The following is a 17,225-nucleotide window of genomic DNA, read 5'->3' as shown; positions in this document are numbered from 1 at the left end:
GGATGAAGATGGGAGCCGACTGCCATTTCTCTGCTGTTGTTGATGAGGTCATGCTTATTGCAACTGAAGCAGAAGACTTAATGACAACAAAATAGTCAAGATGGGAGCCACCAAATTAGGGTCTTGAAAAGGGTTGTATTTATTTATTTATTTTAAACTGGATGGAGAGAATTGTATAAACATGAGAATGAGAGAACGATTCAGTGACAACAGCAGTGGGCTGGAAGCCAGAGGGAAGAAATGCAAGGGGCAGGTTAAAATGGTTTGAAAGGAAGAGAAAAGAAAAAGAGGTGCAGCAAAGGGAATGGTAGAGGGAAGAGAAGAATGTTAGTAGGGAGGAGGAAGTTCAACTGACGGAAAAAAACCCCCAAAAAGTCACAAGAAGGAAAAAGGCAAAGAGTAAGGGTGTAAAGAGAAACATACAAATTCACACTCGATGTATTGATGTAGGTGTATAAACGAGCATCAAAGATTTCAAAACAGGGAAGGAAATAAAAAAAATGTGAAGCCATCCTTTACAGCTGCACCTTATTTCTTTCCTTGCAAACCATCCTCTTCCTTGCCAGAATTGTAATTATATACCTTGGTACATGTGTGGACATACACATTCATAGATGTATTCACATATGTGGAGGTGCAATGGCCCAGTGGTTAGGGCAGTGGACTCACGGTCGTAGGATCGTAGTTTCGATTCCCAGACTGGGCGTTGTGAGTGTTTATTGAGCGAAAACACCTAAAGCTCCACGAGGCTCTGGCAGGGGGATGGTGGCGAACCCTGCTGTACTCTTTCACCACAACTTTCTTTCACTCTTTCACTCTTTCTTCCTGTTTCTGTTGTGCCTGTTGTCACACTGAATCTCCCCGAGAACCACGTTAAAGGTACACACGTCTGTGGAGTGCTCAGCCACTTGCATGTTAATTTCTCAAGCAGGCTGTTCCGTTGATCAGATCAACTGGAACGCTCGTCGTTGTAACCGACAGAGTGCCGTAGTAATTCACATATGCTTGATATATGCATTTGTAAATAACAGGACATAAAAGAATAATAAAACTGAATTCAATGATAAATTATAAAAAAACATGAAAGCATCTTTACCATTTGAAGACAACTTTCTAAAGCAGGAGTCGAGTTTAAACCGCCATATGCAATTCCTTCATGAATTAAATCAGGAATCTATAAGACAGATTTTAATAAAGAAATGGATTGGAATTAATTTACCATCATTAACGACGAAAAAATAGGATTTTGATATTTTTTTAAAGATTTATAAACAATTATAGAAATTTACAAGGAATCTTAGAAGATTCCAAGCTTATTTCTGAATAGAAATACTGCTAAATAATATGAAATGTTGAGAGGTCAGATGATTATGATGATACTGATGACAATGGTGATTATGATGATGATGATGATGATAATGCAGTGTAATAGAAAAGAGACCTTATAAATCACTAAGGCTGACAGCTATCACAACCCCCCCCCCCCCACCCAATTATTCCTCCTCAACTCACCCGCATGAGAGCCACAAGAAAACTGGACAGCACACTGCAGTCGATGAAGGTGCTGGGGTCACTGATTTCTTCATAAAAATCTGAAAGATAAAAGAAACAGAATTGTAATTTAATTGAAAAAATAAATTCTAATATTTTTTTCTTAGATTTTTCTTTTTAATATTCCCCCGCATTCAATATATTAAACCAAGTTTTGGTTTTTCCTTCAGATGGCATCAAAGAGTTACTTCTACTCAGAACTTATCTATTGTTCTACAGCAACAAGTGTACAGTCTTGTATAGTGATTCTCTCATTGCTATTTTGGTAAGAATGGTGTAATGTATGCTTCACTGAAGAGATAAGACCAACATTTCTTTAGAGTTGCCTCACATACTGAGATAATCCAAATAATATCACTTGATAACTAACCTTGTCTTTTTTCAGTTTGTTCTCTTTTGCTGCATCAAATTCTTTTTAGCACTAACTTTACAGTTATAATATAGCGATTACGTATCATGCAAAATGTTTACAACGAATTCATTGTAGTTTATGTTAAACACAAGGCACAACTAATAAAGTAACAAGAGAGGTTTGTTGCAAAAAATTAATCAAAAACAAAACTTGTATAATAAAGCTTCATAGGTGCGGGAGTGGCTGTGTGGTAAGTAGCTTGCTTACCAACCACATGGTTCCAGGTTCAGTCCCACTGTGTGGCACCTTGGGTAAGCATCTTCTACTATAGCCTCAGGATTTGGTAGGTGGAAACTGAAAGAAGCTTGTCGTATATGTGTGTGTGTGTTTCTCCGCGCAACATCACTTGGCAACCGATGTTGGTGTGTTCACGTTCCTGTAACTTAGTGGTTCGGCAAAAGACACCGATAGAATAAGTATTAGGATTACAAAGAATAAGTCCTTGGGTCGATTTGTTTGACTAAAGGCGGTGCTCCAGCATGGCCACAGTCAAATGACTGAAACAAGTAATAGAATAAAAGAAATGCTGTTGAGATGTTATTGTTCTTATTGGAGAGAGAAATGATTCTTGAAAATATTCATGGAATTTCAATGTGGAAACCGTATTCTCTTGTAGTACGTCTCCTGTTACTTTCTTAGTTGTTTGTAAAAAAAGGCATTCAGTGTAACTCTATTGAAACAAGTAAAAGAAAGATGTGTGTGTGTGTGTGTGTGTGTGTGTGTATACGTACATTTGTATTTCTCGCCAAGCTGTCCACCACACATAGCTGCAAGAGCAGTTTTCACAGACAGAGCATGGACTACACCTCTTCTTTGTCTAAAAAGATAAAGCAAGCAAGAAGCATCATATAGCAATAAATAATTGAAAACCTATCAAATACATTCTGTATTTTCTTTCCGTAGACATTTTGAATTCTTTTATTTTTTATTTTTGAATGACACACACACACAGCGTAGTGTAGTGTAGTGTAGGGGGTGCTCTATAAGAAGGTCAATGTTTACATAGAGCTTGCACAATATACAGCTGATAGGGGCATAAGAGTGACGAGATGGTACATTCGAAATAAAGGTTAGGAGTTCAAACAGAACACAGAGCTACCTGAGCACTGTGTACCAATAAGATCATTTTGTGTGTGTGAGAGGTGGAGGGCAGATAGAGATAAGTGAGAGAGAGGGAAAGAGAGGAGAGTGAGTCAGTATGTGTTTGTACATATAAGTACAGGTGCATGTGGGTGCAGGCGAAGATGCACAGTTAAGTAGTTTGTTTTCTACCCACATGGTCCTGGGTTCAGTCCCACAGTGTGGCACTTTGGGCAAGTTGCTTCTATTTTCGCCCTGGGCTGGCCAAAACCTTGTCAGTGGATATGGCTGATGGAGACTGTAAGAAACCCATTGCGTGTGTTTGTTCTCCTTATCCAGGCATCATATAATGGTTGTAAAAACAAGCCCAGGCTCGTAAGAGGAAGGGCATTAAATGATTATACATTATATATATATATATGTATATATATGTCAGTAAATAGTGGGGGGGGGGGTGTTAACCGCACGTGGAGAAATAATAGGAAAATGAAGAATAAGGCAGAATGCTAAACTGGAAGCATATTTTAATAAAGATTTCTAACCAGCTTTCATTGTGAAGCAAATTTTCAAGAAGGAGAATAAAAATGTTTTTTACAAAGAAGTACAAAATGAAGAAAATAATATATAAAAAAATAAATATACCAATACATTATATTGTCTTTGAGCTTTTGAAGTTCAATGGTAGTTCATGTATATAATGGTAGGAAAAATAAGGATGCATGAGAGTTGAGAGTTGTGTTAGGTTTAAGAAAAGGGTTAAAAGTTTGTGTTAAGCAGGAAGTGTGGTGTCAAAACAGGAAGTGTATGTAAGGGGAGACAAATGTTTTTAGTTGGAGTTATGAACTCTTTTTCAACAGGAAGTTTATGTCTCTCCCCTTACACACACTTCCTCTTTTGACACCACACTTCCTGCTTAACACAAACTTTTAACCCTTTTCTTAAACCTAACACAACTCTCATGCATCCTTATTTTTCCTACCATTATATACATGAACTACCATTGAACTTCAAAAGCTCAAAGACAATATAATGTATTGGTATAGTTATTTTTTTATATATTATTTTCTTCATTTTGTACTTCTTTGTAAAAAACATTTTTATTCTCCTTCTTGAAAATTTGCTTCGCAATGAAAGGCGGTTAGAAATCTTTATTAAAATATGCTTCCAGTTTAGCCTTCTGCCTTATTCTTCATTTTCCTATATATATATATATATATATATATATATATATATATACAGAGAGAGAGAGAGAGAGCGAGAAAGAGAGAAAGCGAAAGCGAGAGAGAGAGAGAGAGAGAGAGAGAGAGAGAGAGAGAGAAAGAGAGAGAGAGAGAGAAAGAGAGAGAAAGAGAACCTGGAAATAATCAAAGACTGAATTGATTAAAATGATTTGTAAAAGAGTGAAACACAGCAGATGAGGTCAACAGTCCAGAAATTCTGAACATCTGGCACATGTTTTTGTATTAATTGGTAACAGTTCAAACAGACAAAGTATTAAACATTTAAAACTCTTCTAATCATTCCTTCTTTCTTAGAGAAATACCCATACAATGTAAAGTTATCATTTGACTGTAAACAAAAAAAAAGCCCTCAAAATTATTCATAACCAAATAAATGAATTCAAAGTGACAATCGTTATTACATTACTTACCTGTCGTATAAATTTAATATGAAATTCTGAATGAGATCGGATGAGCGTATATTTGTGGTCTTGTCTAATCTTGGATGTTGGCAGTCGGCAAAAAGGTCTCGTAGAATTTCATTGAGGTCATGGCAGTTTAGTAAAGGGTCTTCACCTTGTGGACATCCATGCTGCTTGAAGACATTGCGAACTTTGTCGATAGGCACCAAGTCCACTTAGAGAAAATAATCAAAGAAATATGGTATATTAAGCAGCAGGATAAGTTTTATATTATACACATGATATATGTAGGTGTATATATATGAGGATTTATTGAAAGTGTAGATTGCCAAGTTAATAGTGTGTCTTGACAAACCGTCAAGAAAATGGATTTTATTATCTGTCACTGGTGTCATGCTATGTACTACTGAATCATAGAATCTATAAATAGTCGAGCATTATAAAATTAATAAATGTCCTTTGTTAGTTTGCAAGACTGAATTTATTTTTTCTCATTAAAAAAATTATTTGCGATAATTAAGTTGTTTTAATCCACATATTTTTCAAGTTTGAACAATTGTGAAGAAGCCTGGAAAGAGGTAGGCTCTACAAGGTTCGTTTTGTCCCCAGGACACAACTCACAGAAAAATACTTCAGAAGGGATCAGAAAATTGATTCAATCTTAGAGCATATTTAGATAATTGATACATGTATTTTCTTAAACCCCCAAAAGGATATAAAGCAAAATCATGCCCCAGTGAGATTTGAACTTGAAGACAAGATGTTTGCAAACTTGATATCTTATTTCTAACTTTTGTTTATGACAGATATCCATCTTACTTACAAACCTACATGAGAGAGAGAGATAAACAGACGGACAGTGTGTGTGTGTGTGTGTGTATTATGCATACAAGTTTTAGTGTTATTCTTTATAATTATGAAATGTTTATTTAGTTCCACAAGTTGCAAATACCTGAAGCATTAACCTGATATCAAGGTGAGAAAGAAATTTTGCCAATTTTATAAAACAACATAAAAAAAAAAAACAAGACCTCCACGTGATATTTTTTTTGTGATGTAAATAACAAAACACAACAGGTATGAATTTTTTTATACATTTTCCTACCAGGCGAAAGTTTCAAAGGAATATATACACACATATACACACGCGTGTGTGAGTATATTTATATATCGTCATCGTAATTTTTTTTCCAGAACTAAAATAGAGCAGAGTGGAATGGTGGTGGCACTGTGTGTGTTCTGGTTTTTTTGATTTCTAACAGCAACAACTACACTGGTGACAATCTGTATTGGCTCTTCTTGAACAGCTTTGGTGGCCTGGAGTGGGAAGACTTCCATGTAAGGGAGACTTTAGTCTTCCACAAAACCTTGCCCAGGCCCCAACATGCAAGGGCAGTCTATGCTCAAGCCTGACCAATGAAGGCCATAAGATCCCTAAATTTTTCCCTATCCATTTCCCTTATGCATGCAGAGGTTGGATGGTTTCTGTGTTTCCAGTATATAATGACTACAATACATTATCTAATAATAGAACTGGTTGCTGTGCAACACTTTGTACACCTGTATGCGTGGAGGCACGTGGATTAGTGGTTAGGGTGCTGGCAACGATCTCGCTCGAATGTCTTTACACGTGCCAGGAAGGCGATGCTGGGCACAGGTGCCATCATGATTTCATGTATATATATACACACACACACACACACACATACATACATATATATATATATTCAGTACATATGGATAAGCATACACACAAGAAGACAAGAGAGAGAGAAAAAAAACACACAAGCGGAGCCTCCAAAAGAAACAGTAGAAGGCAAAAAATGAGGACTTTCAGGTCCCAGGAGAGTTCTTCACAAAATACAAGAGAAGTGAAGGGTATCATCATTATCATTTTCTCTGTAAGAAGGGGCCCACTAGAAATTTGTAGGCCCCTCTTTGTCTGTTTGGGGCTGATGTACTGATGGAATCTCTACTCTTCTTGGCCCCTGATAACAAGCTTAAAATGCCATACACCCATTTAACCCTCTCCACCAGAAAAAAAAAAAAAAAAAAAAATTGTGTTTCAATAATATAGTTGAAGCATTTTGCTAAATAAATCTAATTAATTCAAGATGAGTGATGAGAGGCACTGTTAACGAAGATTGTAAGAGGCTGCATTAATTTCATTTCTCTTTCTGATGAAGATAAAACTGAGAGTGTTTATAATGACAGAAACATAATGTGGAATAATAAGGAAGAAATTGTCTTAGAATAGGAGTGGAAGTAATAAGAAGAGAGGGTTTGTGTGTGTGTGTAGAGAGGGAGAGAGAGAGAGAGAGAGAGAGAGAGAGAGAGAGAGAGAGAGAAAGAGAGAAAGAATGAGAGCATGGGATATACAAAGGAGAGAGAAAGGAGGATAAAAAAGAGGAGAGAGAAACACATAGTAATGAAAAAGGGAGGAGGATATGAGGAAGTAGAAAGATAAAGCAGAATTTATAAAAGGAAATAAAAGAAAGAAAATGAGGAAAGAGTGAAGACAGGAGAGAGAGAGAGAGAGAGAGAAAGAGAGAGAGAGAGAGAGAGAGAGAGAAAGAGGATATACATGGAACCCCCATAACTAGAGCAGTGAGTGAATATGAATATAATGCACCGTTTTACTAGGTAATTCTGTGTGTGCGTGTGTGTACACTTATATGATGTGTTACTTACAATTCAGTTTCTGCTGTAGATATCGTAACTTCATTGCAGTTCGGTAGGCAGCAAATCGAATATTATTAAACTCACCTGAAAATAAGTAAAAGGAAGTTGAAAATGAAATGAAAAATGAAAGAAGTTTCAATCTGTGAGCGAAACTGAACAGATCCAAACTGTCCAGAACTCAATCAACCGAAACCACCTGCAGGTCTTAAAGGTGTGCTTAGATTCCAAGTAGAAAGCCACAGACACCAAACAGTGTAAAAGAACTCAATTCTGTTCCCCATTCCTTAATCTATAGGAAAATACATTTGTTCTTACTTTAAAGTTATGTGGCTGGTTGGCATCAAGTATGGTTTTTTTTTAAACTCTAAAAAAGAATCTTTGTTCAAAGAATCCTGGTAAATATCCAAATTGGCAAAAGTCTGCACCTTCTGTAAGAATGTAAATATGAATTAAAGACACAATAATATAAAAATAAGAGCCAAACTAGAATTTGAGACCAGACAATCAAGTCAGCTATTTCTGAAGACAAAACAACAAATTTATCAAAAAATGGAGATAAGCCTAAAAGCAAAACATGGTCAATGATAAGCTGTTGTCTTGGAGATGAATAGCAGAAAGAATAGGAATATGGGTGAGAGGCCAAACTGGCAGGGGACCAGGCAATACTGTAGCCATTGTTCATTTAGTTGTGAATAGGCACCATGGGGTAAAAAAACAAACAAAAAAACTTCTCACAATATCAACAGCAGCATTTTATAATTAATTAATTTTTTCTTTTCAATATTGTTGAGCTCACTTCAGTTTCTTTTGCACATAAATCTTAAAAGTGATCGACCTACCACAGTGTATGTGTTATAGCTATTAACTGGTAGACATAATCAGGAGTTCATCCATTAAGCTTAATCATGTGAACGGATGATAAGTGGTGGATGGTAAAAGTGCTGTGACACAGGGTCAAAAGAAACAGTTGCCGTTTAGTTTCAGGTCAACCTTGATTAAGAATTTTAACAATTAAATACCCAGCTTACATACGGAACACTATTATCCAATGTGTCCTTCAACTTTGAAGTGGGGTGAAGTGTAATTCAAAGGAAATTTGGCTGCCATTTCTACCAAAAGGAGTGAGGCTCCATTGATACATCATGTCCATTCCACATCAGCAAATATTAAAATGGCAACGATGATGATGATGATGATGATGATGATGATGATGATGCTGCTGAATGAAGGATGCCTTAGTAGGACTGAATAAAGTTAAAATATTCGTGAAAAGCAATTAGCCAGACCCTTCCGTGTGTGCAATACCATTATTCCCTTAGCAGAAAGACCTTCACCAATTAGTGTCTGCCTTGGCAGGGTTTTCTACAGCTGTGTGCCCTTCCAAGCACCAAAGGTAATTGTTATTGTTGTAAAGAAGCGGAAAGGGATGCGTGCGTTAATGTTTGGATGAGTGAAACACGGAGCGGAAGAGTAAAGGGCTTTGTAGTAATAAGAAGTGTATTTAGTCCTCGGTTAATAACTCAGATACTAGTATCCAGCATTCAATAAAGCAAATCAGTAATTATGTTGATTAAAATATGTCTAATTAGATTATAGGATTTCTTACTAGATTAAGATAAGAGGAAAAGAAAAGATAAAAAAGTGGGACAGAGAGGGTGAAAGGAGAGTGGAGGGGGTGGCAGAAAGAGAGTCTGTGTTGTGTATATGTACACACAGGAGGAGGAGGGGAACTTGCCAGTTTACTTTGATGTGGTAGAGTTCTTTTCAAATAATTTGTCTATTTATTGTCCATTCTTTGAAACTGCAAAAAAGATCATCTGGAATGTTCCTATTTATTTATCTACCTAGCTTGACATTCTTTCTGTTCAATTCAGTGAATATATATATATATTAGAGAGAGAGAGAGAGAGAAAGAGAGAAACAACAACCCAGTCCGTTTGTTCTCATTGCTCCCCTTATAGAAATAAATATCTCAAACGCAACATCAGAAGAAGGTTAGTTGAAAGGGATCTGTTCGAGAAAGGTTTACACTTTCCTCAGCATTGCTAAGATAACAAAGCAACCAATAAACATCAATAGGAAACGACAGCAACAACAACAACAACAATACCAGTAACAAAGACAAACTAAGGAGGGGAGGAGGGGTGACTAATTGCTGAAGAGAGAGAGAGAGGGGGGGTTGGCTGCCGAAGGGGGTTTTCTATTAACATTCTCTGAGAGACAAAACAGATAACAACAAATTATTATAAGGACTTTTTAAAAATCTTTTAAAACAATAAATTGAGAGAGTTTTCCATGAAAGGGTAGTGGTGGTGGGTAGGGACGGAGGCTAAATAAATATGTTTGAGCTTAACGGATCAAAGTCTGAGAGCAACTTTAAGGTTATTATCACAAAAGTGATTTACAGTCTGTACAACTGAATAAGGATTTAGTAAGGACTACATTAACAAAGATTTATCTGTATTATTGCCCGACCGCGTGGAGGCACAATGGCCCAGTGGTTAGGGCAGCGGACTCACGGTTGTAGGATCGCAGTTTCGATTCCCAGACCGGGCATTGTGAGTGTTTATTGAACGAAAACACCTAAAGCTTTACAAGGCTCTGGCAAGGGGTTGTGGCGAACCCTGCTGTACTCTTTCACCACAACTTTCTCTCTCTCTTTCTTCCTGTTTCTGTTGTACCTGTATTTCAAAGGGGCCAGCCTTGTCTCACTCCCCAAGAACTACATTAAGGGTACACGTGTCTGTGGAGTGCTCAGCCACTTGCATGTTAATTTCATGAGCAGGCTATTCTGTTGATCAGATCAACTGGAACCCTCGTCCTCGTAACCGACGGAGTGCCACACAACGCCTGACTCCACCCCAATATCTTTACTCTTATTTCTGATTCTTTGACAGTTATCCAAGGACACAGATTTGAAACGGTGCAGAATCAAGAGCAGCAGTAAGACTCTCTACAATACCTTTGGTAGTGATGGAGGTGATGACGGTGACGACAACGATGATGATGATGAGGAAGAGGAGGAGGAGATTATTGTGCACAGTGCTCAGGTGTAATACAACTCGTTGGAAAAGAGCAAATTGCGAAGACAGAAAGTAGCAAATAATTCAGGTGATGCTTCATTTAAACATCAAATTTTGCTTTACTTATCATACATTTGACTTATAATTGTTGAAGCTTTATATGTGAAAATTTATTGTAATTTTCATAAATTTTATGTAAATTATTAATCAAATTATTTTAATAAAATTAAATTAGATTACAAAAATAAATCTAATTATGATTTCCTTTGAGACTTCTAAACTTTGTGAAACAATATGGAGTTGCCTTAAATAAGCAATCGTCAAGACCAATAAACTTGAATATTAATGATATTACAGGAGTCCAAAGGACGGCAAGAAGTTGATTGAATTATTCCAGCAAATTAGCGTATATATTATTTTATTAATCAACAAGTCAAACACTAACAATAAATTCAAATCTGATGAAATACGAACTCTGAATAGAATTACCAAAATTAAGTAGAAGGTATTTAGTTCTTTTACTCTACCATTCTTGTACATTTTAAATCTGGTAATATTCACATTATTTATATTTGTCCTCATCTTGTTTGTTGTTAACGCAATGTTTTGACTGATATACCCTCCGGCCTTCATGAGGTGTCTTGCGGAAATTTCGAACCTGGGTTCTCATTCCTAAGGTATTTTTCGACGTTGTTGTTATTATTATTATTATTATTATTATTATTCAGGTTACTGCTTGGAATTGAACTCGGAATCTTGGGGTTAGTAGCCCGCGATCTTAACCACTACGCCATATGCCCATGGGTGTAGTGGTTAAGAGCGTGGGCTACTAACCCCAAGATTCCAGGTAGTGACATGAATAATAATAATAATAATAATAACAACAACGTCGAAAAATACCTTAGGAATGAGAACCCAGGTTCAAAATTTCCCCAAGACACCTGCTGAAGGCTGGAGGGTATATCAGCCAAAACGTTGCGTTAACAACAAACAAGATGAGGACAAATATCCGTCAAATGTAAATAATGTACATAATTCCTCATCTCTTAAATATAGAACTGTATTATAAGTTTCTACTCGCTCTCTCTCTCTCTCTCTGCCCCTGTCTCAATGAAAGCCATTTCACTGGGTCAAGTCCCAAATTTGTCTCGTCTTCCTTGACTGCGTTTCCTTCCTGCTCCAAACTTTATAACAAATATGAAGTCTAATCTCTTCTTACTGAAACTCTGTATCTTGAGAATAAGAAGCCTTGTGTATTCCTTTGCAATAATTGAAAAACCAACCAGTTTCCAGAAACACCAACCAGTTGCCACAACTTTTTAGCTTATAACATCTGAAAAGTTTTATGTATTGTGGTAAATGTGCCGGGTGAAATGCTTAGTGGTATTTCGTCTGTCTTTATGTTTTGAGTCCAAATTTCACTGAGGTTGACTGTCATTCATCCTTTCGAGTTTGATAAATTAATTACCAGTTGCGTACTGGCGTCGATCTAATTGACTGGCCCCCTTCCCCAAAATTTTGGGCCTTGTGCCTAGAGTAGAAAAGAATATTATTTAACTGCTAAAGCAGTAGGTCAAACAACTAATGGACAAACTGGTACCTTCATCTTGCTGGTGGACCAATATAATCATTATCTTCATTTGCTCATTACTCCCTCCTTCCTTAATGGTGTAGATAAACCTGTCCTTTCCATCCTCTTCCTCCTCCCCATCCTCTTATCCTCTCCTCCCAGTTAGATCTACTGCTTCAATGAGGTCTCAAAAATATTTTCATCCAGTACACCTATCCAACCCATGTGACAGTATGAAAGAAAAGAACAATGTATAATGATGATGATGATGATGTACATGAATGAGGTGATTTTTTGTTTGTTTGTTTGAAGTAATCATTTCAAGTGTTATCTTGAAATTAGAAAGGCCAACAAAATCTTTCTTTTAAGGAATAGCAGTCTCCATGACAATGTAATTGTCAAGAATCACCTAACCTAGATGCTTGCTGAGATCAGTGGCAGAAAGGCTATCTGCAAAGGCCAAGCAAAGTTTCTAAATTCTAAGAGACCAACACAAAACAACACTGCTGCACAACAAAACATTTCTAAGTCTATAACAAGAAAAAAAAAAAAAAAGAGTGGATAAATACTGATATGAAAGTTATAAATAAGAACCACATGCTGAATGTGGTAAGTGATATGAATTGACATAAATAAACCTGTCTGAGAAACGATGTGCTGATAAGAAATAATGTGTTAGGAGTATCTGCCTTTCAGCACAAACATCAACACACACACACTTGTAAAAGAATGTTCAGCCAGTTTCATAGCTTTTATCATCAATGGTGACATTGTGTTGAGTCCCTGGGCAAAATAAGGGTCTTGTGCTTCAGCCACACGATAGTTCAGGTGCAAGGTATGATAAAGACACCTGAGTGATTACTTTAAAGGTATTATTCAGTTTCTTTGGTTCTCCCCATTTGTGTACTACCAGTTATCTGTATTGGGTGGAGAATGTGTGACTCATGGACAATGGGTGCTTACCGAAGAGTGAGCTAGTGTTTAGTGCCACACAAAAGGTGTTTTGTTATAAGAACTGAATGCTGTTGGTATCAAGCCAAACGTGTGGGAAGCTGCAGTTGCAGAAAGTTTAAAATCAAGTACAGGGAAGCCAGACACCAACTTCCTTGTTGGACACAACTAGAACAAGCTATCATAACCTTTCTGAGTTCAAATCCAGCAGGGGTTAACTCTGCATTTTGTCCATCTGAGTCATAAATAAATTATAAAACAAAAATACTTCAATAGAATAATTTGATAGATTTAATTATTTGATTTTACGGAATAAAATTTGTATATAAATGATTGCAGATCAGCTCTGTTGGCATTTTCCTAGAAATCTTGGTATCCATCTCTGACAGGTGAAGTGAGTAATGTAATGTAACCAGGCTTAGTAAAAGAACTAAATGCAGGTAAAATAAACGAATTGATAAGTCAGAAACAGGTAGTCTGATCATTTATTCACTCCTCTGGTTTTTCTCCACAAATTCAGTAAAGTGATGAGGTCAGTTCGCTTGATTTTGTTCTCTCTCTCTCTCTCCCTCTCTCTCTTAGCCTTGTAATTATTTTGGTGAATTTCATTCTCGTAAATGTGATACCATAGAAACTGAAATTCCTTATTCTTTTCATTTATATTTCTGCAAAAATCCTCTTCAAAAAAATAAACAAAGTTCTATATTTAAGTGATGAAGAATTATGTACATTATTTACATTTGACGGATATTTGTCCTCATCTTGTTTGTTGTTAACAGAACGAGCCTGGTGCAGCTATTTGGTTCACCAGTCCTCAGTCAAATCGTCGAACACATGCTAGCATGGAAAGCGGATGTTAAACGATGATGATGATGATGACAATGTTTTGGCTGATATACCCTCTAGCCTGGAAGGTATATCAGCCGAAATGTTGTGTCAACAACAAACAAGATGAGAACAAACATCCGTCAAATGTAAAGAATGTATTTTGAGTAACCCTAGTAACTTTTGTTCCACTCTAAAATTACCGAATCTTAATTACTTATATATAACATTTATTAAATTAAAGTTTGTGTTGCAGAAATTCTGAGAGAAGATCTTCCCACAGTCTATTAAATTCAAATGATGGTTTTCTTGATATCAAAATTCTACATAATAAAAACCTCAGGGAGTTGAAAACCATCTGTCGGTAACGTGATCCATCACAAACCTCTTGGAAACAAGGAAGTGGAAGAAGTTGGTATTCAGAAGAAAAAGAGACAAACGTATTAGGAAATTAAAGTAAAAATAAATAATCTATAGATAACAATATAAAGACATTAACATAATATATCTTATACAGAATGGTGTGGAATAGTTGCTGGGAAGAGATCTTCATTTTAGAAAAAGCTGTTAAGAGTTTAACTCCATCAGTTAACAAAAAAGGAAGCCCTGCACCAAAAACATCTGTTATTTCATTTAACTCAAAGTAAATGGAAAAGTTGTTGTGTCGATAAAGATAAGGCTGTTTACACAAGGGGCCTTACAATAGTTCAATGGTTTATAAAAAAGGGGGGAAAAAAAATCTTTTCCAAAATGCTTTTTTTTGTTAAATTTCAGTAATGGTAATGATCTAGGTTTTCATATTTTTTTTGTACAGGAGTGGCTGAGTGGTAAGTAGCTTGCTTACCAACCACTTGGTTCCGGGTTCATTCCCACTGCGTGGCACCTTGGGCAAGTGTCTTCTACTATAGCCTCGGGCCGACCAAAGCCTTGTGATTGGATTTGGTAGACGGAAACTGAAAGAAGCCCGTCGTATATATGTATATATATTTGTGTGTGTGTGTGTGTTTGTCCTCCCACCAACGCTTGACAACCAATGGTGGTGTGTTTACGTCCCCATAACTTAGCGGTTCGGCAAAACACGGTCGATAGAATAAATACTAGGCTTCCAAAGAATAAGTCCTGGGGTCGATTTGCTCGACTAAAGGCGGTGCTCCAGCATGGCCGCAGTCAAATGACTGAAACAAGTAAAAGAATAAAAGAATCAAATCTAAATATTTTAAGATATATTTTTCTTTAACAATTATAAAGGCCTGCTAGTCTGAAACAATAGACACTCATTTGTATCAAAATATCTCTATTTTTGCAAATGTTTTTGAGATCTGAACTACAATTAAAAGGAAGGTATAAAAGTAACAGACATTATTGCTAGAAACATGGCCAAAGTAGATTTAAAGACCAAGATTTCAGTGACAAAATAATGGTAATAATCCTCTACAGCAAATATTTTGTCATGTTTCTGGGTAGGTCACTTTCTCCTTCCTACGTTGCCCTTTAATTATACAACTGTTGTTAGGAATTGATATCTTGATAGGATGCCAGACAAACTAGAATTTTAACATTTAGGAGGTGAGATTTATCTCTCGACCACATCATCCCAGGAATCTGGAGCTCAGTTCTGATTCTGAAAAGAACCCAGGTGACTGTGGATCCAACAGCTAAAGTAGATTAGAAGAACTTAGCGAAGGAGGCAATGTAACACCAGGGAAAGGACATAAATAACCAATCCCTTGGCTAAGCTGTCCAGGATATAGTTAATTGATATCCAACCATTTCCTATTCTCTGTGAATTTAAGAAAAATATAAAAGAGTCGTAGGAATAATAAATCTACTTACTTAATTCTTCCATGATTTTAGAATAAAGTGGATGGTCCCAGGATGTACGCTCTGTCATACAACTGAAAGTTAAAATGTAAAAACATGAAAATGAAAAAAAGTTATTTATTTTGGAATCATACAATGTCAAAATGTCTGATAAAAGAATTAGAAATTTTTTGTTCTCTTTTAATTTTCAGACTGGTTTATGTCACACAAAAGTAAAACGGACTTGAGGTTCACCTGTAAACCTCTTATATTTCAGAGGTATCAATGACTTTGGTCACTTGGTTAGTGTCCACTGTAGATAACTGCTGACCATGGTAGTGAACACACAGGTACTGAATGCAGAGGAAGTGAAAATGAAGTAAACATGTCTTGCCAGGTGTGTAATGTTTATGACAAACTGAGAGAAAAACCAGGTAAAAAAGTAATTAGATGTAATGTACAGGAGAGATGACTCAATATAAAGTGCAGACATGTAATGTGTGTGAATGATGATTGTCAGGTGAAGAAGAAGTGTCAGGATATATCCGAGTAGGAAGGAAACTGTGGAAGAGGAAAACCAAAGAAGAAAATGGTTAACGGAACACAACAAGTGGTGAGTTGATGCTTTGAGGAGGAGCCATCCACTTTACCATGTGGAAAGTGGATCTAGAAATGATTATCAAGATGATGATGGTGATGACATATCAAACACAGGAGTCTAGACATGGCTGTGTGGTCAGGAAGTTCACTTTGTAATCAAATGGTTTGGGGCTGAGTTCCACTGCATGGCACTTTGGACAAATGCTTTCTATTGTAGCCCAAGGCAAACCAATGCCTTGTCAGTGAATTTGCTAGGTAGAAACTGTGTGGAAGCCTGTCACATGCACACGTGTGTGTGTGTGTGTGTGTGTGTAAGCTGGCATCTTAGTGTTTATGTTTGTCCCTCAACACTTGACAACTGGTGTTGGTTTGTTTCTGAGCCTGTAACTTAGAGGTTCAGCAAAAAGGAGATCAAAAGAACAAGTACCAGGGGTTGATTCCATCGGCCAAACCCTTCAAAAGATGGCCCTCCCAGAAGAGCCATAATCCAATGACAGAAACAAGTCAAAGAGTGTACACACACACACACTCATACAGAAAAGAAAATGACTAAAGCAAAACAGGAGTTCTTAACTTTGTCCTTTTAGCACAAGCCTACAAAAGTTGGAAAAAGGGTGTGATGGATCTAATAAAGCCGAGTATATTACTGGTACTTCTTTCCATTGACTTGTGGGAGAGCAAAAACAAAGTTGATACTGATACGATTTGAACTCAGAACTCCCTGTAATTCCTCACCAATCCCTAAGGGGTCCCTTCAGACTCCTTTCGGCAACCTCTGATTTAAACTAACAATAAGTAATGACAATCTTATGGCTTCTGGTTTTGCTACAAGACTATAAGTTTTAGAGAGGAACACAGTCAACAGACTTTAAAAAAAACCCAGACTATTTTACGATATTGACTAGCACGTATTTTATAGGCTCAGGATATTGATAGCACTTGTGGCATTTGAATCCAGAACATGACAGTAACTAAACATCCCAAGACATTAGTAGATCAGCACAGCAGCATATGGAAGAGACTGCTGTCTTTTGTATAAAAGTGATATCATCAGGGGAGGGGGAGAACTTGGTTTTCTAAGAGATTATT

General features: G+C 36.7%; 1 protein-coding gene across 7 annotated transcripts in view; it reads right to left on the bottom strand.

Moving 5' to 3' along the window:
* Window positions 1-17,225, bottom strand: part of LOC106868269 (dystrophin) — a 182,946-nt gene that overhangs the window by 22,517 nt on the left and 143,204 nt on the right. For all 7 annotated transcript variants that reach the window (XM_089356862.1, XM_014913458.3, XM_089356863.1 and 4 more), the window contains 6 exons: window positions 15,570-15,631; window positions 7,377-7,451; window positions 4,695-4,899; window positions 2,695-2,780; window positions 1,513-1,592; window positions 1,097-1,174 (listed from right to left, as the gene is read on the bottom strand). In XM_089356862.1, coding sequence (XP_089212988.1) covers window positions 1,097-1,174; window positions 1,513-1,592; window positions 2,695-2,780; window positions 4,695-4,899; window positions 7,377-7,451; window positions 15,570-15,631 — 586 coding nt within the window. The remainder of the gene's footprint in view (window positions 1-1,096; window positions 1,175-1,512; window positions 1,593-2,694; window positions 2,781-4,694; window positions 4,900-7,376; window positions 7,452-15,569; window positions 15,632-17,225) is intronic.

Source organism: Octopus bimaculoides, chromosome 8, assembly GCF_046866305.1.
Source record: "Octopus bimaculoides isolate indiv1 chromosome 8, ASM4686630v1, whole genome shotgun sequence".
Classification (NCBI taxonomy): Eukaryota; Metazoa; Mollusca; class Cephalopoda; order Octopoda; family Octopodidae; genus Octopus; species Octopus bimaculoides.
The sequence above is the reverse complement of the archived record's forward strand: the minus strand, read 5'-3'. Positions and strand labels throughout refer to the sequence as shown.